The 20,638-nt window shown below is 39.0% G+C and overlaps 1 protein-coding gene across 2 annotated transcripts in view; it reads left to right on the top strand.

The window, feature by feature from the left end:
* CEMIP (cell migration inducing hyaluronidase 1) overlaps positions 1 to 18,222 on the top strand; it is a 263,138-nt gene extending 244,916 nt beyond the window's left edge. For both annotated transcript variants that reach the window (XM_007479273.3, XM_056806007.1), the window contains exons 26-29: positions 4 to 90; positions 2,506 to 2,663; positions 13,057 to 13,157; positions 14,910 to 18,222. In XM_007479273.3, coding sequence (XP_007479335.1) covers positions 4 to 90; positions 2,506 to 2,663; positions 13,057 to 13,157; positions 14,910 to 15,037 — 474 coding nt within the window. In that variant the 3' untranslated portion in view covers positions 15,038 to 18,222. The remainder of the gene's footprint in view (positions 1 to 3; positions 91 to 2,505; positions 2,664 to 13,056; positions 13,158 to 14,909) is intronic.
* Positions 18,223 to 20,638: the final 2,416 nt, after the last annotated feature.

Below are 20,638 nucleotides of genomic sequence, written 5' to 3'. Positions count from 1 at the left end.
TAGAAAACAAAGGACCACTTCCTGGAGGTAAAGATAGAAACCTCTAAAAGCAGATTCTTTCATCTTCTGAATGACTTTGCCTACATTGAAGTAAGTGACTCTTCTAACTGTGCCCTGATTAACTCCATATAACTAATACATTTAATGAGGCCAGCTAGGTGGCACTGTGTATGGAGTGTTGGGCCTGGAGTCAGGAAGACCCACCCATCTTCCTGAATACAAATCTAGTCTCGGACAGAAATTATTAGCTGTGTGACCCTAGACAAGTCACTTAACCTTGTTTCCCTTCAATGTCTTCATCCATAAAATGAGCTGGAGAAGGAAATGGCAAACCACTCCAGTATCTTTGTCAAGAAAACCCCAAATGGGGTCACAAAGAGCTGGACACAACTAAAAATGACTGAATAATGGCAAAAATTAATGAATAATAGAGAGGATCATAGATGGGGAGTTGGAAGAAATCTTAAAGATCATCCAGTGTGACAGCTTTGTGACTCAGTAATCTGAGAGCTAGGCCTGGAAACTGGGTTCAAATGTAGCCTTAGGTACTTCCTAGCTGTGTGACCCTGGACAAATCACGTAATCCCTATTGCCTAGCCCTTCATGCTCTTCTGCCTTAGAATCAATATTTAGTGTTACTTCTAAGACAGAAAATAAGGGTTTAAGAAAAAAAAGTCATCCAATTCAAGCACCTCATTTTGTGGATTTTACAATGTTTTACAGGCAGAACTAAAGCACAGAAAGGTTAAGTGATTTGCCCAGGGTCAAAAAGAGAGTAAGTGACAGAGCCAAGACTCAAACCTATTTCTCCTTCTCTGAAATCAGCACTCTGAGTTCTCTACATCAATATAATCATGTCATCATATTCATAACAATAGCATCATAACAATAAATTTGTTCTTACTTAATGGGATAAATGACTATGACAAATAACAGACCTAAATTAGCCTTAAGAATTCATCAAATAAATTTTACTGGAACTGAGGACATTATCATAAAAAAAAGTGTTGTCTCTAGTCTCTTTAACAGAACTATGATCCAAAAATAAATGCTTGCTTCTTAGTTGGTGTTATTATAGTCAATAGTAAACATCTCCAAACTACATGGAATGAAAAGCTCTTAAAATAAAGAGACCTAGTAAAAGTTCAAAAGAAGGGCATGTCATACTCTGTCACTGTCATGTTACTGTAGTTGAGCCAAAAATATTTTTAATGGACCTACGAAAGATTAGTCTAATCCTTGTGCTTTTATACAATTGAAAAAAGCAGTCAATTTCTCCCCGAGTTCATTAGTCTCCAGAACATTAAATATAAACTATGTTCAGCTGTGGATTTAGCATGAAGTTAAGTCAGGAAGACTCAAATGCAACTTCAGATACTTTTTAGCTGAGCATGTCATTTATATCTATCTGTCTGTCTGTCTGTCTGTTCATCTGTCAGTCTCTTTCTCTCTCTGACCTTGAGCATGTCATTTAGCCTCTGCCTTAGTTTCCTCATCTATAAAATTAGAATAATAATAGCACCTACTTTCCAGGTTTGTTGTAAGGATAAAATGAAATCATATTTGCAGAGTATTTTGCAAACCTTAGGACACTACATAAATGCTAGTTATTATTATGATAGCAAGACAGTAACTTGTCACAGGACTGTTTCTATTTGAATGTCACTGAAAAAGATAGTAAGAATGAGGTTACAATAATAAGAATAGGGGCACCAAAGTGACTCAGTAGATAGAGAACTAGACTTGGAGTCAGGGGGGATCTGGGTTCAAATTTGGATTCAGATATTTTCTAGCTGTGTGACTCTGGGAATGCCACTTAATCTCAGTTGCCTAGCCCTTACCATTCTTCTGCCTTGTAACTAATACGTAGTTACTAGGTACTGATTCTAAGACAGAAGGTAAGGGATTTTTTAAAAAAATAAGAATAAATAACTAAAATGTATATAGTGCTTCAAAGTTTGAAAAGTTCTCTTTTTCTATCTGTCTATCTATCTATCCATCCATCCATCCATCCATCCATCTATCTATCTAATCTCCTTTGAGACTCACAAAACCCTGCCAGACAGGTAATAGTATTAGCCCCATGTTACATATAAGGAATTGTGCCTAAGAAAAGGGAAGTGACTTGTGCATAGTCATACAGCTGCTATCAGAGGTCAGTTAAAAATAGATTCAGAGAATTTCGAAGCTGAGGGTAACCTCATAGTCCATCTAGTCCAACCCATAATTATGGTACCCAGTGTTCTCAGGCTGTCTTCCATCAAATTACTTATCAGGCAACCCTGCTTAGCTTGCCAAATCAGACAAAATTAGATGTATTCAGGGTGGCATAAATATAGAATAAAAGAACAAATTGCCTTTGAAGTGACCTGTAAGATTTCATACATTCTGGGCCCGTGTCTAGGTGACACGAATCCATATAGGAGCAATCTTCTGCAAGTGAACCTATGGGCTTCAATTGTCATAACTCTGCATTCAATATGTTTTATTGTCTTTGGTCTGCAGGTTGATGGTAGAAAGTTTTCTATCTCTGAAGATGGCATCCAAATGATCGTGATTGATGGGAACTATGGGAAAATTTTGGGTCGTGTTACCTTCAGGAACACCATTCTGCAAGGAATTCCAGCACAGATCCACAACTATGTAGATGCTTTACCAGACAAGTAAGTTTGAATGGACTGCTTCATGCACTTCATCTATTTCTTGGATGTACTTAATATTGTAAAGCCTCACCCATAGCTCTAGAACATGACTCAGAGAACTAGAGAGATTGTTCCTCTTCCTCCTCCTCCTCCTCCTCCTCCTCCTCCTCCTCCTCCTCCTCCTTTATCACCAAACTATTCACTATAGTCCAAATGGAGGTGGCTTCCACAGCCTGGCTTGGATACCAGTTTGTACCCTGAACATTTGTCTTTACTTTTAAACCAATTTGGCTTCAGAAATTCTAAACACAGGTAAGCCTATGGCAAAATGGGCCACTTACTTTGAATGAGAATCAGCCTATCTATAGGCATTTAAGCACCTGCCATGTCTTGGGTGCAGGGCTGGGCCCTTGGCATATAGCAAAAATGAAACAGTTTTGCCTCCTAAAGATCTTTCTTTCAATTAAGGAGATACAACATGTTGGCAGATAAAATACTCAATATAACAGAATAAAGGCACATGAATTGGAAAGGGGAGGGACACTATAGACTAGGAAGGATCCCTGAAGGTGATGGTACTGATCAAAGCCTTAAAGAGAGAAAGGGTTCCAAGAGATGGAGAGGGCAAGCATTCCAGGGAAGTGGGATAGCCTGTATGAAAAAATGATAAAGACAAGCAAGGCAAGAACCATTATTAAGTGCTTTCTACTTGCAAGGAACAATTTTAAGCAATTGTGATACAAATCTGAGCATAAAGAAAAATGGCATCTGCCTTCAAGGAGCTTACATTCAATGTGGAAAGATAACACTAGAAAAAGGGAACTGAAAATTGTGGGAAAGGTACCATGCAACAACATGCTGCCAAAGTCAGACAGTTAGAAGCAGAGCCAGGAGGGAAATAAAGTTTCTCTGTCCTGGGACCCCCTCCAAAATGGAGACCTAGGAGAAAGTGAACAATAAAAGCAAGGCACCTAAGTGGTAAAGGAATATTCTAGGGTGAGGAGGCTATAGAGTTAGATAGATGCTCTAGAGCAGTGATGGTGAACCTTTTAGAGACAGAGTGCTGAGTTGTGCCCCCACCCTACCCTCACCCCTAACCAAGTGCTATGCCCACCAATCCCCCGAGACCAGGTGCTGTGCCCCTCTCCCACACACATGCTGGGTGCACCTCTCCAACCCCACCCTACACAGGGGAGGGAGGAAGTGCTCCCATTGGGTAGATGGGTAGAAGGGCAAGTGAAGTAAGTGATGTCCTCAGGGAGTGTAGAAAAGGGGACAGGAATGGTCTGAGCACTCTGCTCCTCTCTAGCTCTGTCACTTATGAGCCACCCACCTTACCCCCTGTGCTCTCCCATTGGGTTGCTATGCAGAGGGGTGGGGGATATAAAATAATGTTGTCAGGCACAGTGGAGAGGGGGAGGGGAGCAGCTCTGCCTGAGTCCCTCTGCCTTTCTAGTAATGAACTCTTGGGGAGGGGGTAAGTGGTCAAGTGCCCACAGAGAGTACTCTGTGCCGTCTTTGGCAACCATGCCATAGATTCACCATCACTGTTCTAGAGTGAGGAGGCTCCGTGTTCTGAGGAAAGTTCTAGCTACTTCCAGGAGCTGAGATATGGTGGCAAAGGCCAGAAAGTCAGAAGCTTCCATGCTTGCCCCCTCCCCAAAATGGAGGCCCTGGAAGAAATTTGCCAATGGGAAAAGGGAGCCATTGTGGTAGAGGGGTACTCCAGGGTGAAAAGGCCACAAGGAAAAAACTAGAAAGATGGGCTCTAAAATGCCGTTTAAGATTGAAGTGGTATTATGTCTGAAGTGTGATGGAGAGGGCCAGTATAGAATTGGTGTGCTAAAATAAGCTGGATTTGAAATGCAAAGGAGTATGTATTTTATTCTGAGAGCAGTAGTGAGCCACTATAGTTTTTGAGCAGAGAAGTAACTTGGTTAAACCTATGCTTTAAAAAGCCCTCCCTTAAATATTAAACTAAGTTATGTGCTATGTCTGATTCCACACCCTGGGATCCACTCAGTGTTAGCAAATTGTCCTGAAACTATGAATCCTGAATTAAGAATAAAATACAAATCCTAGAGATTATTGGGATAAATGACTATGGAGCCAAAACCAGCTCAAAATATAGAGCAGTACACTGCCCCCAAACCCTTACCTCACAGACATCAACAATAACTAGGTTGGCATTTAGTGCAATGCTTGACGTATTGTCAGCACTATAAAAATGTGAATTATTATTATTATTATCATCATCATCATCATCATCATATTTCATAAGGTTTCAGATGAGGATCAGTAGAGCTTCTTGCCACAAAAAAAAGGAGAAGGGAAATCTGCTATACTTGAAAGACGTGTCTGTGAGGCCAAAGGTCTCTGAATGAGAAACTTCTCTATCCTGTGATGGCAAAGTGGGTGTTTTGATCACACAAGCACCCCATTTTACACCCTTCCGTTCCCATCCTTTATCCCCTTTGCCAAATAATTTGGATCAGGGAAACCATAAGATAATTGTTCCCTACCCCCGGCCCCTCCAGGGCAGCACTCCTCCCATTTCTTTTGCACTACTCTGGCACCTTCCCAGGGTCCTCTGCCTTCTTCCTGGCCACTGGCTATGTACACACTGAAATGGAGCAGAGGAATGGAAAGATGCCATTTTTATGGGGCAGGCAAATGTCAGGCAAATAGGAAGAGGAAGTATCCACTCTGTTAGTTGGATTTAATGGTGGTGGGAAAAGATGGTAGGAAAGAGCAGGAAGAGAAATGAGCATTACTGTCTTCCTAGACTAGACCTAGACCCCTTGTCCTATAATCTAACCAAGTTGAAATTATGCAAACTTCCCATCTCCAGCTGGAGTATGTAGCTGCTCTTGTTGGGTTTTGGTGTTTTGTGGCTTGCCTGTGAGGTGACTGGGAGAAATTCTTAGTGTGCTTGGTGAGTGGTTTAGGCTGATGCCTTTTTCCTTTACCTCCTAAAAGGCTATCCTCCTAGGAGAACCCTCATCTTGAAGGAGGCCTCTTAGCTGGTAGCTGAGCTAGATTGAGAAGGCCCCTTGGCCTAGGCCTTTGAACTCCTGCCTAGCTCAGCCCAGGCTGGAACAGTTTAAATTCTCTTTCCTCTCTCTCTTCTTCTTAATTTCTTCTCTCTATTGTAATTAAACCACCATAAAAATCCCAAACTGAGTTGAATATTTTATTGGGATTGAATTAATCCCTGGTGACCAATAGTATAATATATTCAGTCAATAACCCCTAAATTTTACCCTTACAACTGGTACAGACAAAAGAGTGTTTGCCTTAAACTGTGACCGCGAAAATATGGTTTCAAGACTTTGAATTTCCAAAACTGTAAAGATAATTTTAGTGTCTTGATTTTATATTAAAAATAAAGTGGTCACCATGGGAAAATTCCCAAATATTACATATACCCATGTCAGCTGGGTTTTATGGAGATTTTAATTAATACAAATAAGGAATCAAGGAAAGGGAGAAAGAGAGTAAGAGGAAATAATGTATGAGGGGCCTAGGCCAAAATGGCCTAGGCCTGAGTCTTAAGAGAGACCAGTCAGTCTTTAGTCCACTAACCACAAGATTTGTCCCAAGCAAGATTCTAGTGTTCAGAGAGACCCTCCAGTTTAGCTCCTCAGCTCCACTAAGTTCAGCCACCGAGCCCTCCAATTCAGCTTTGGCAAGCTGAACTCCTTCAGAGGCCTTTCTAACCTCCTTTTAAAGAGAATTTTCTCCTATGTCAGCTCCCCTAAGTTTTCACATCTACCAATCACAGTAGACATTTTCCAAAGGACTGACCATTCTTAATTCACACCTTCTTTAGTTCTAAATTTCTCTGGGTAGACTAAAACTTCACACCTCTTTTGTTAAGCTTATCCCTTGCAAGTTTGCAAGTTGCCTGACCTTTTAGTGATTAATTTGACCTTCATAGGTACTTAGCACCTTTTTGTATTAGATCTAAAAATAGACTTAGCTTAAGGGCTTTTGCCTCACTGTAAGTATGGGTTAAGTACTTTTCATTGTACAGTAAGGAGTTTACAACTTTATCTTCCCCTAAAGTATGCTTAAGTATGGGTGGAGTAATGTTAGAGTTCTCACATTCCTGATCAAGTACCTTCATTGTTTAAAATGGGGAATGGTCTTAACCAAATGTTCTAAGGTAGAGTCTGAGAATTTTTAACATTCACAAGTCTGAGAAATTTTAAGATTCACAATCCCCCCTGGTGATCATTGGGAGACATCTCCCCATTGATCATTTAACATAATCATCTTGTAGTCCTAAACGCACTTCTAACTACACATACATACAATATTCAATTTTCTAAGAGGAAATTACAGTAGTGAGGGAGGAATAGAAAAGAAAGAAGGCAAAACCAATATTTTGCTAGGCGCATTGACAGAAAGCCAAATTAGGGGCAGTCCCTTTTGGCATAAATGTGTACATTTACAATAAATGTTCAATCAAACTTCAGTTCAATCAACCACACCCAAAGTTCATTCTTGATCTTCTTGATGTAGTGTAGGTTTGCTAGCATCTTTCTGCAACCATTCATTCTCTGGATTTAGGAGTTAGCAAGCTTCTTCCTTGAAGCTCTTTTCTCGAACAAAATCAAAATCTTGGATTTTTATAAAAATACAATCTCAAACAAAAAAAAATTTTGGATTTTAAATTAAAATACAGTCCCCCCTGAAGTAGGTGTTAAAAAATATCCAGTTCAGCTCAGGATGCAACGTTGAATCATAAGAGTGTATGATTTAATTATCAAAAGAAGAGAAAAACCAAAAATATAAGGAAAAAAATTCAAAATAGGCCCTTGTATAGGTCCAATTTAAAGTGATTTCTATCCCACAAGTCTGTAGGACAGAGTGCAGTAATATTTCACTTATCCATTTGCAGCCAAAACTACAGGAAGTTGCCATAATATAAGAAAGAAGAAAACTAGAATTCTATTTTGATAGGGAAGTGTCATTCTCTGGCTTGATTTTTTGACATTCTCAGGGATATAGGGAGCCAGCATAATAGTCAAACTTTGTACTTGTATGAGTACTTCACAAAAAGTGTAGATACAAGGAAGTCCCACAACTTAACATATGTCAAGCATCGCAACCTCGAGTCCACATTAATTTCAACTCCTTCCATATTGGTGTAGAAGTTCATCAATCCCATATGGATTGTTTCATTTTGACCTGTGTGCTCTTTTGGCACTATTCAGGTTAAGTCTGTGCTCCTTGTTTTTATCCCATTTTTCTGGAATCAGACACAATCATTAATCACAGTCCCATGACATTTTATCAATAAATGGCAGGTTCCCATAGTTTAAAGCTTTTGGGTATGCATTGATATTATAGCAAGTATATATATATATATGTATATATATATATATATATTATACTTATATTACTGCAGAAAAATAATATTAATAGTATGTACCTTTAGTACAAAAATGAGAAAAAAAGGAAAAATCAAATATTCTAATCAAAATAAAAGAGAAACAATAAAAAAATATAAGGAAAAAATCAGGAATTCAATGTGTTCTTGAAAAACAGCATACATTTGTCTATGGATTATTATCTCCAATGCACATGATAGGTTACAGTCAATCAGTCTCAACAGAAGATGCTTTCTTCACATGTGAGCAATGAATCCAAGAGTCCTTCTCTCCAATCTTTATAGATGTTGGATTAGTTAACGATATTTGGAAAGGTCCTTCTCACAAAGGCTGAGTTGCTTCAGTATGCTTGAAATTCTTAATATACACTTTGTCTCCTGGGTTCAGGTCATGAAGAGAAAAATCTAGTGGTCCGGCTTGTACTGCAGCTCCATATTCATGAAGTTCTCGCAGTTTGTGCTGTAATTCCTGTATATAGGAAGCAATAGTAGTATCTCTTCCTAATAGTGATGTATATGCAGGGGAAAAAGGCTTAGCCTGTATAGGTGGATGTCCAAAAAGCATCTCAAATGGTGAGATGTGTAGGTCTCCTCTAGGCCATGCTTCTAATTTAAAATAGGGCCAGAGGGAAAATTTCAGGCCATTTTAAATGCATCTCAGTGCATAATTTTCCAATCATAGTTTTTAGTTCTTTGTTCATTCTTTCCTACTATTTGGAGGGGAGACAAAACTGAAAAAGGTTAATTAATATCAACAAAATCAATAGAGTCTAAGAAGAACCACCTTCATTGTGTTTGGGCAGTTCCTTGGGCACCCCCCTGAAGGGCACCTCCTTGATGGGCATTAGCACCTCGAGTATTTTTTTGGACGAGCACCATTTCTTATATATTGTTGTTGGGTATTATCATTTTCTTCATTTGGAGCATTGCTATTATTTTCCCAATTCCTATTTCTATAATTTTGGTTTCTAAAGTTCTTATTTCTATAGTCATTATAGTGATTTACATAATTTCTAAAATTCTGGTTTCTATGATTGTTATCATCATTTCTATAGTTATCATTTCAAAATCTGTTATTAAGCTGCATATTCCTTCCAATAATCTTGAGAAAGGTTGTACATTTTATCATTTTGTGGCCCTTCTTCTCACAGAAGTGTCAGGTTACTGATTTATTTATGGATTCCTACTAAGGGGCTATGGTCTCTCCCTTATTTTTCAATTGTCTCTTTAATATTTCAATTTCTTTCTTTAAGTCTTCCACTAATGTATGTTTAAGTATGGGTGGAGTAATGTTAGAGTTCTCACATTCCTGATCAAGTACCTTCATTGTTTACAATGGGGAATGGTCTTAACCAAATGTTCTAGGGTAGAGTCTGAGAATTTTTAACATTCACAAGTCTGAGAAATTTTAAGATTCACACAACACACACACACACACACACACACACACACACACACACACACACATTATTGGGTTCCTCAAAAAAACATTTCCCCTTAATTACTTTTTGGTGATTCTCTTGAGTTCTGTGTTTGGGTATCAGATTTTCTGTTCAAGTCCAGTCTTTTCTTTATGAATGTTTAGAAGTCTTCTATTTTATGAAATGACCATAATTTCCCCTGTAAGAATATAGTCAGTTTTATGTGTAGTTGATTCTTGGTTGTAGACCTAGTTCCCTTGCGTTCCAGAATATCATATCCCATGCTTTTTGGTCCTTCGGTGTAGATGCAGCCAGATCCTGTGTTATCCTAACTGTGGTTCCATGGTATCTGAATGACTTATTTTTAGCAGCTTGTAATATTTTTTCCTTGGTCTGGTAGTTATTGAATTTGGCTATAACATTCCTGGGTGTTATCAGTTGGGTATTAAGTACAGGGGGTGATCTGGGGATTCTTTCAATCTCCACTTTAACCTCTTGCTCTAGAATGTTGGGACAGTTTTCTTGGATACTTTTCTGTAGGATGATGTCCAGGCTTTTTTTTTTTTATCATTATCTTCTGGTAGTCCAATGATTCTTAAATTGTCTCTCCTGGACCTGTTTTCTAGGTCTTCCATTTTGTGGAAGAGGTGTTTCATATTTTCCTCAATTTTTTTCATTCTTTTGATTTTGTTTTATAGTTTTCTGCAGCCTTGTGAAGTCGTTTGCTTCTAGTTGTTGGATTCTAGTTTTTCAAGATTGAATTTCATCCCTGGCTTTTGGTCATCCTTCCCTTTCTGGTCTGATTTTCTTTGGAGGTCATCTTTCATCTTCTTTGCCTCATCTTTCATCTCCTCTGCCTAATTTTCAAGCTGATTAATTTTGACTTTCAAGATATTGTTTTCTGTTTCCAGATGATTTATTTTGCTTTTTATGTTCTTTTCCCAGCTGTCTTCAGCCTCTCTTAATTGTTTTTTGAATTATATTTTGAGTTCTTCCAAAGCCTGTGTCCAATTCACTGGAGTTTCTGTGTTTTTGCTTGATGTTCCTTGATTCTCCTCTGTTCCATTTGCTCTTTATTCATTGCCTGGATAGAAGCTATCAATTGTAATTTTTTCTTTCTTTTTCTGTTGTTTGCTCATATTTTCCCCTTCTCTTCCCCCTGTAGTTGCCTGTAACCTTGCTCCTCTCATTATGGGCTAGATCTGTGGGTTTGGGCTGTTCTGTCCTGAAGTGGCTTCTTCTCTGTTCTCCTGATTGATCAGGTTAGTCAGATCTTCCCTGGCTGACAGCAGAAGCTGAAAAGGAGCTGGTCTTCCCACCCTGTTGTCAAGGTTGTTGCCTGTAGTTTGTTGCAGCTTTTGCCCTTGGAGCTTAGTCAGCAAGGCTCTCAGAGCAGTCTGTGGGGGGAGGGGTGTTAGAGCTTGAGCTTCACTGCCCTCTGAAGGCTTCTTATCTGCCCTATGGATGAGATTGATACAGGGTGGAGGAGATGATCTGCAAAGCTGGATGTGCCCTGAGACCAAAGCCTCCAGAAAAAAGGAGAGGCAAGATGGAGTGTCTTGGCTGTGACTAGACTACTTTCTCTGTGCTTCTCCAGCTACCTCTACACTATGCCCTAAGCCTGGCATAGCTTTGCTGATAAGGTACTCCCTCTGGACTAGCACCCTTGCCCACCCAGAGATTCCAGCCACCTCTGGAGACTCAGCACTGTATGTGGGGGAGGGCTCCTGAGACCCACCTTCTTCCTTCCCCTTAAACCCTAATGTTCTAGAATTCAGACTTTTTGAGGGGCATACCTTTTAAGTTGGGTCCAGTAGGAGGGTTCCCTAGCTCTGTCCTGTGTTATATTTGGTTTTCATTCCCCTTGAAGCATTGTGTTTTTGATCAGTGAGGAAGGGTTTACAGAGGTCTGAACTATTGCTGTCTCTAAGCCACCATCTTCAATGACATACTTCTTATCCCCATGTACTTCTTTCTAATTGTACCCCTGAGAAATGTCAGTTGAAATTTCAATAATTTCTTTTTTAACAGATTATATGAGAAATAAGCAACTGGGCCAGGACTAGATTAGTTCAAAGACTATGAGAGCTCAAAAATGGCCTTAAAAGGGAAAATAGTCCAGTCATCACTTGTCTCAACAGTTTTGTTACTTATTATATTAATTAGAAACTTAAAGGAGTTTACTGAGTAATCCAGTTGAAAGATACCAACCTACAGAGTGCCTGTTACCCTTTGCAATCTAACAGATTAAATAAGAATCCTCCAGCTCCTTCTGCTCTCCCTTTTCTCTCTCCCTCTGTTCTGAATTAAGTTTGGATTTTGATTTGTTATCTGGCCTTCTGTTAATGGAGGACTTTGTAAATAGGGTATGGGATCATAATATACAACCTTAAAATCATCAGTTTTACAATCTGTGTGCTACATGTGAGTAGAATTTAACTTGAGAAAAAGAGCCCAGAAAAGGGTAGGGGCTGAATGAAGTCTTGTTTTGCTGAAGTCCATTGTATAGTCTCATGGCCCAATGAGTGAGGAGCTTTATTGGATTCAAATAGGAAATGAATTGTGAGTCCATCACTTTACTTCAAGGTGATCTCTCCTGAGATCTGAAGCAGGCCCCATAGAATATTAAGTTTTTATCTTGGTTGTGCCTTCTTCCTTCTGTTAAATTTATTTGTGGTTGGTCTTTGAATATTTATATAGGTGATCACCAGAGATTTAATTTCTAAATCCCAAAATGAATTACTAAAGTAAATGGAATGTATGGTAGTTTATTTACAATATTTACAATAGAAGGAAGATATTAAGGAATGAGGGAGAGAGAAAAAACTCTGGCTTCTTCTGATATTAGTTAGAATTTCTAAGCCCCAGGCAGGGGAAGAGAGTCTCAAGATGATGGGCCTTTCAGCAGGGTCACTAAGTCAGCCTTTTACTCACCAACTGTGACAGTCTAAATGGAAAGAAGTCTGGGTGTCTGTCTTCCGGTCACTCCTCAAGGGTCTGACTTTCAGTCTCTCCTCTGAATCAGAGCCTCCATCCAACTCAAAACTCAAATCGAATATATCTTCTTCTGGCCTTTCGTCCTCTTTTTAAAGAATCTTTTTCTCTTATGTCACTTCCCCTAAATTTCATGTCTACCAATCATAGCAGATGATTTTCTCCAGGACTGCCCACTCTTTAGTTCTTACCTTCTTTGGTTAAATTATATCTTTTTGGATTACTTAACACCTTTTTGGTAAGTTCACCTTTTGTAGTTACTTAACACCTTTTTGTGGTTAAAATGGGTAGATGTACTTAAAATACTGAGTTATCATCTTTTTGTAGATTAAAATCTAAAAATAGATTGCGGATTATAATTCTAGCTTCACTATAAAGGAAGAAATAAGTACCTTCATTGTTATAATCAGGAGATTACAATTTTATCTTTACAATAAAGGAAGAGCTAAGTATCTTCATTGCTACATTCAGGAATAGCTAAATCCAATCTTCACACTTCCCTTTCCCAATTCTGTAACTACACATGCCAATTTATCTTATTTTTATTCTAAAAATAATAATAGGAAGAATATTCTCAGCTAACTCACTTTTTTCCTCTTAGTTCCATAGTGCTGATAGCATCAAAGGGAAGATATGTTTCCAGAGGCCAATGGACCAGGATCCTAGAAAAGATGGGAGCAGACAACAATCTTAGATTAAAAGGTAACCAATTTGATTTGGATTTTTAACAGCACACATACACATACACACACACACACAATTTTAACTTAAGGCAAGGCCCATAAAGAAAACCCTACATTTATTTACTCATTTACCAAACAGACCTATGATAAAGAAAAGAGCTACTTACACAGCAAGTTCCACTTATTCTGCCTCGGTTTCTAATTGTCCAAACTGGTCAGTGAGTAACACATTCTTCCCATGCTGTCCAGTTGACATAATAGTAAAATGGCACTCCATATCAGAGACAGCATCATCTTCATAATTATCAATTGCTAATCAGGTTATTGTTGAGTACAAAATAGAGTAAATGGGAGTCCAGAAAGGAGAATGCAGTGGGAAGAGTCTTGGGTTTGAATCTTGCTTATGTAATAGTTTGCCTCTCTATAAAATGAGAGTGAAAATCCTTATACCATCTCTGTCATTGAATTATTGCAAGAGATATACTTTACAAAAACATATGGCAATTTAAACTATTATTATTATTATTATTATTATTATCTAGCCACTGGGAAAATTACACAGAATCGACAAGATGCTCTCTCTACCTAAGAGTCTTTTAATCTCTTAGAATCTTTTAGTTAGGCAACAATGCATTAAGAAAAATACAGGGGCAGCTAGTGGATAGAGAGCCAGGCCTAGAAAAGGGAGTTGCTGTGTTCAAATCTGACCTCAGACACTTCTTGACTCTGTGACCCTGGTCAAATCACTTAACCCCACTTGGTTTCCCCTTACCTCTTCTGCCTTGAATCAAGCAATGCTTTTATCAATTCTAAGACGAAAGGCCAGGGTTAAAAAAAAAGAAAAAGAAATATTGCAACTCTTGTTAATAATGAAAAACTTTAAAACCAAAAAGATTAACGAGAGGTGATAAAATGCTCAAAGAAGAAAATGGTTCCCTAAGGGGCTCTGATAATTTCCCCCACCTTAGGCTCATGCAAGGAAACCCATTTCCTAAAGATGCCTGTGCAAACCCTCAAAGAACACAAATGAATGAATTTTAGAGATGTTAGGAAACTTATAGCTCATAAATAGGTTATCAATCATGTAATATGTTTAATACTTTGTCATTTACAAAAGGGTTAGGATAGTATTTGATTTGCTTATTTCATATTTTTATAAGAATCAAATTAAATACTTATCAACTTATTTTACAGATAAGGAAACTGAGGCTTACAAAGATGAAATGATTAAGCCCCAGGTTGCCTAGTTGGTAAAAGTGTGTGAACTAGGATTCCAATCCAGATCATTTTCTCTTCAGGTCATAAAGGGTCAGGATACAGTTATATGTTGGATTTGCTCTATGATAATGCAAATGTCACTTCTTTAAAACTGAATTTGTCCATCAGCAAAACACTCACAGAAACAACAGCAAGTGAATCTCAGGGTATAGAATTGGTTTGTGCTTCCTAAGGAAAGACATTAACTCTAGTAAGCACAAAAGATTCTTGTAGATACAGAATAAGATATATACTTTTTTCCTATATTAAAAAAACTAGATACTACCAGCAGGGCAGCTGCCCTGAGGCAGGGAATGAAGAGGTTAAAAGAAAGAAAGGTTAGAGAGAAAGAAGTCAGAAAAATACCCAAAGGTCTCAGCTTGATTACGTCCAAGTAGATGGTTGGACCTTTGAATGGGCGACAGATGGGATTCAGCCTCTGGGAGTATAGAGAAGGGGCTGTGCTTGTAAGAAGCTAGCACCTTTGCTCACAGTTCAATTCATTGCCTTTCAGAAAAAATGGCTTTTGTGGGTTTCAAAGGCAGCTTTCGCCCAACGTGGGTTACTTTGAATACGGCAGAAGACAAAGCCAAAGTCTTTGAAGTGGTGCCCATCCCTGTGGTGAAGAAGAAGAGGCTGTGAAAGTAGCCTCCTTCCTGTCCGTGTTTGTGATCCTGCTGTTATCACTACCTGAGTGGACTTTTTACTACTGACCCTGCTGAGGAGGAGATACACTGGCTCTCCCAGCCCTCTAGAGATGTGGCCCATTCAGGAGCCGCATGGGATAGCCGTGTCTTATCATGTCTGGACCAAGGGGGCCACTGGGAACAGAAACTCTTGGTGCTGCCCATCTGGTGAGGCGGTTAACTGCGGCTCCTTGGAAGATGCTGATTAATGCTGGATACACTTAGTTCTCAGAGGGACAGCTGCAGTTGTACTGTGGCCTTCTTGCACATTTTTGCATGATGTGCTCTCCCTCTCTTCCTATCTGTGCCTCATGAAGGTTGTTTTTTGGTTCAGGATGTGGTGGCATAGAAGGGAGATTCTGGATCACCCTGACCTCAAAGGTCATTTTTAGTCTTTACCTAATGCAGGGAACCCCAGTCCAAATGGGAAATTACAAGAGGAGCTTTGTAATTATTCTTAAAGCTTATATCAATGGGACAATCTCCCCTACTGATGATTCATGTTCTCTAATGAGTAGGAGCCCAAGGGTGCTGGATATATGAAAACCAGCCCTGATCTTAAGGGCACTATTTTTTCTTTCTGGGCAAAAACTTTCCAAGGACCAATAGGTAGAGTTGCAGTCACATGAAATGGGTATAATGATGTGATATATCTGTTTTTCTGAAATCAATGGTAGCTGGGTAGAGGAGCATTGATGGCCACCCCAAAAACCCCTCAACTACCGACATTCAGATTAGCCCAATACTGGTACTCTAAAATGGGAATTTTCATCCCATGGTCCACAGGAGATAATTTTTTTTTAGGGTGTAATCCCTTATGCCTAGTATTTACTCATATATTAGTGGAGAACTCTAGACTGGCTCTCCATACCACAAGAAAAATCATTTGGTATGGGCTGAGCATCTGGAGTAAATAATAACTTTGCGTTTACCCAAAGTAAGCAATTGACCAGAGCCCTGAAGGTCAGGAATCTAAAATTCACCACTACTGACCCCATGACATGGTGCTTTAGGCTTCCTAAATTGGTGCCTTAGCTTTCTCATGGCCTGGGATATTCAAGAGGAAAGTGCTCTGTGACACTACTGAATGACTTTGTATAAATAGGAAGTATCAAATGTTATATCTAGGAAGGACTATAAAGATCATCTAATCCAAATCCCCTCATTTTACAAATAATAAAATTTAAAAAAACAACCAGACCCAGAGAGGTGAAGTCACCTATCCAAGGCCTCTCAGCTAGTTAGAGGCAGAGCTGGGGACTAGAACCCAGATTTGCTCACTCTACTGCCCCACGTTTTCTCAAACTTTAGTCCTAAGTATTCTCATAGACCTCTAGAATGGGCTTCTATCAATTGTCAAAGGATTAAAAATGCCCTTTTGAAATAGAAACATTACCCAGGCCAGGCCAATGATCAAGCACCAGTCATTTCCACCCCTAACCCCATTATCAAACAAACAACTGGTCTTGGTTTCTGTGATGGAGTTCAGTCTTCCTCTTTATCCACTCTGCTTCAGATGCCATATTTTGTTCTAGGATTCGGCTGATGCTTCCGTATGATCTGGATTTGTAGGCTCAGCAAGGAAAAGATTCTTTAGGGCAGTGGTGTCAAACTCAGATTCAAAGATCCCTGCTGGCAGACCTCATGTTGACTTAAAAATTTACAAATTAATATTATCTATCTGTCTTGTGTTGTATTTTTATTTATTTTGTTAAATATTTCCCAATTATGTTATAGCTGGTGTAGGCCATAGTCAAGGCTGGGGCCATGATTTTGACACCTCTGTTTAGGGCATTCCGCTGGGACCAAACATATCTATAAGTCATCCGAATGTACCTGGAGATTTCAAAAGACTGTGGGTCATGTCTTAAATGCCCCTGCTGTACCTCCCTGCCAGCCTTCCTCCCACCTGTCATCCCAATTGCTTTCCTTAAAAAGAACCATAAAGGAAAGACTTATCACCTCTGGTTAAAAACTATCCTAATCCCAAAGCTCTGTTATTTCTGGGCACAAGAACTCACAACGTTCTTCTTTTTCTCTATATCTCTATATGGTTTGTGCTTTTTACCTCCCACTCCAAACAACATTCCGCTCTTTTGGAAACGCTCATTTTACACCTCTGTGTAAAATGCACAGGAATGCACTTAAACTACAGTAGTAAGTCACCTCCCCAAGAGTATGTCAAATGTTGGGGATCAAATAACAAAATTTCAACCATTGCTTCAACCCACCTATCCATTCTAACCCTGTAAAAAGCATTCATGTGCATGTCTCCTTCTGTTCTTAACAACTAACTACCAAGTTCTCAGGGTAAAATCTTATGTCTCTTTGAAACTATGTTTTTGGAGGAGGAAGAGGGAGGGTGGGCAAACTTCATGTAAAAGCATTGAATTTTTATTGCTCTTCCAACAGTTTTACTTCCTTTCTTTTCCAGATTGTTTTTAAAAAGGGTGTCCCACTGTGAATCGCTTGGTATGTGATCCCTATAAGGTGGCCAGAAATTATAAATAGCTTCAGAAACCATGTCAGTCTTTTCATGAATAAGTATTTGAAACTACAGCAAGTCGCATGTATGTAGCACTTAGGTAACTAACTAGTAGATGATCTGTGCATTTGTTTGTTTGTCTAAACCAGCAAAAATGACTCATAAAGACCAGATATCTGGGCATCTTCTTGGTAGTACTTATATTTTTTCCCTAATTTCCCAAAAAGGGCCTCTCCCTTCTATCTCCATTGGTAAGATCTTAGACTTACAACATATTAGGTTTTTGTTTTGTTTCCTTAAAAAAGAACTATTCTAAAACCCTTGTCTCTTTCATGTTGCCCGAAATAGCTGGTCCTTTTTCGGAAGTAGATGTATAATTTTTGTATGTAAACATTTCTTATAGACGTCACATGGAGAAAAATATATTTTCTATTTATTTATTATAAAGGCACTACTAGAAGTCATTTGCAAAGAATGAAGAGTTGTATTAAATTTTGTGTCACTCACATTCAGACCAACAGATACACAATGGAATATTTCCCCTGGACCACAGTATGTGCACCCATTTGAAGACTTCATTGTTCTAAAAATGGTAGCTTACAGAGTTACCCTATTATAGTTTGGAATAATTGTCTCATAATAAATATTCAAATTCATATCATGATTGGTGTCTCCTTTTCTTTTTCACAGTAGAACTTTTCTGAATCCATGAATTTTGTAAATTAATGTAATATTAATATTTGTATATAATATTCATTCCTGGATTACCCACCTACCTAGTGAACATTCCATGTACCAAAGGTAAAGAGTTTAGCAAAACTAAAAGAGAGGCCATAGAACAGTAAGTACAACATCCTACACTCATAGGCTATCCCCTGTCTTTCATAGCAAAGAGGATAATTCAGTACTTCATCTTTTCTCCAAGACCAAGATTGGTCATTATAATTATACAACATACAGCAGGGGTAACAAACTCAAATAGAAACAAGTCAGTGAATCCATGCGTAAAGACCTCTGATTACCACATATTGGCTTAGTTTTAAAACTGTCTTAGTAATCTCTGTCCTTTTGGATTTTTATTTATTTTGTTAAATATCTCCCAATTACAATTCAACCTGGTTCCCATACTTGGGAGTATTGTTGTTGCCACTGACCTCCTGTGTGATGCCTCTGATGTATAGTGGTCAGGTTTTTTTAAGTGGAAAAGTAATTCATAAAGCAATTCCTTAGGTCTGCTTTTTTGTCAGCATCCCCCAGATTGTTGATTCTGTCTGCCCCCAAACACATACACAGAACTCTCATTCTTTAGAGCTTTTAATAGTTAAAATACAACTGGAGCCAGGTCTGGCAAGGCTGTGTTCTGAGTATGTGCAAATAAGAGAAAATACAATTATCATAAGATCATGGATTTAAAGCTTGAAGGGACCTTAGATGGCAAAGAATTCAACCTTCCCATTTTACAGAAAGTTCATGAAACTCATTCAGGATTCCACAACTAGTATCTAATGTGAGTTTCAAACCCAAGTCTTCTTGACTTCAAGTCCAGCAGACTTATATACTACCAATGCTAAATGAAAGTGAATTTAATTTTCCTAGATAGTTCTAGAAAGTGTGACAGAGGCTGGCACATAAGAAAAGTGCCAGATTGAAGAATGTGTGAAACTGATCACCTCAGTGGGGGAGGGGCCCCAAGAGATGGGAATTTTGAGGAAGATTCTTGCTGGGAGAGGAGTTGGTCTCTCTCAGTCTTGAGAAGCCGAAGGGAAAGGGTGAAATAAAGACTTTCTCTTGAGGGTTACCCACGTTTCCTGCTGGTGACTGGAAATCTCCCCCCCCCCCAGTACTTCCCAATTGAAAGGATTTTCTGAAGCAAAACCTGAGCAGACTTTACCTCAGCTCCAGTTACCCTGAGTCTGAACTGTGGCCAAGGGGCCAAACCCAAGGTTAGTCAACCTGACTTTCTCTCAGGGGGCTCAGGCGGCCAAAGTCTGAATTCCCCCAAACACGAGAAGGGAGGAAAAGGGTTTAGATAGAGACAGGGACCCCTTTTTCCCACATTCCTTTCCTATTCTTCCCTGCCCGTTATTCCTTTTGTTTTACCTGATTGAGTTGACATTAAAAGTTATCTGTTCCCCAAGCTGAGTGTGAGTGAACAGATCAAGGGGAGACCCTTTGGTCTCAAGTAGTGGAGGGGAGACAAGAGGGACAAGAGCAAATTGGGGAGAACAGCTTTAGCTAAGGAGGAAAGGCAGAAGGGGAAAATCTTCAAACCCCCTTGCCTCTGAGCCAACCCTAAACATCAGCTGTCTCCCCTGAACCCCACTTTTGGAAAGGGAGGTTCTCCACTCTTCCCCTCTCAATAATGAAATTCTGAACCCCACTGATACAAATTAACCTCCCTTATAATACAAAAGTCATATTTTGAGGCTTTCATAAATTTGTGCTCAAATGAATATGGCTACTCCTTCCAACAGTACACATCAGAACTCACCCAAGCCTTCTTATCCTATATAAGTTTTGTCTTTGTTTTCTCATGAATCCTCAAAAGAAAACCTATCTAACATCCTAGAAACTTAGCTCTTTCTAGGTAAAGGGTTTGTGGACCCCTTTGACAATCTGCTGAAGGTTATGGACCCTTTCTCAAAATAATATTTTTAATGTATAATACAAAATACGTAGGATTACAAAGGAAACCAATTGCATTAAAATACAGTTATGAAAATGCTATTTTTTTTTTCAAAAAGTTCACAGAACCAAGATGAAGACCCCTCACTCTAGGTCTTTTAACATTTCATGGATACCAGTAAAGACTAAGGTTCTCCACTTGTTACTTGCCACTCTTGTGTCATGACTGGCCCACTTCCCTTTCCTTGACACCTTTTACAATACTCTATCCACTGTCACTGTTATTATTGTGCTGTTGGCTACTTGTACTCACCACGAATCTCTCTAGTGTCTTTTGTGGCACTTACATTTAGGAAATGATTCACAGACACAACTAATTCCCAAAAGAATGTTGGTATTGGAAAGATGGGTTTTTATGCCAGAAAAAACCTTTGGGTGCTTAAAAAC

The sequence above is a fragment of the Monodelphis domestica genome, chromosome 1, assembly GCF_027887165.1.
Source record: "Monodelphis domestica isolate mMonDom1 chromosome 1, mMonDom1.pri, whole genome shotgun sequence".
Taxonomy (NCBI): Eukaryota; Metazoa; Chordata; class Mammalia; order Didelphimorphia; family Didelphidae; genus Monodelphis; species Monodelphis domestica.
Note: the sequence above shows the minus strand (reverse complement) of the source record. Positions and strands in the feature narration are given on the sequence as shown.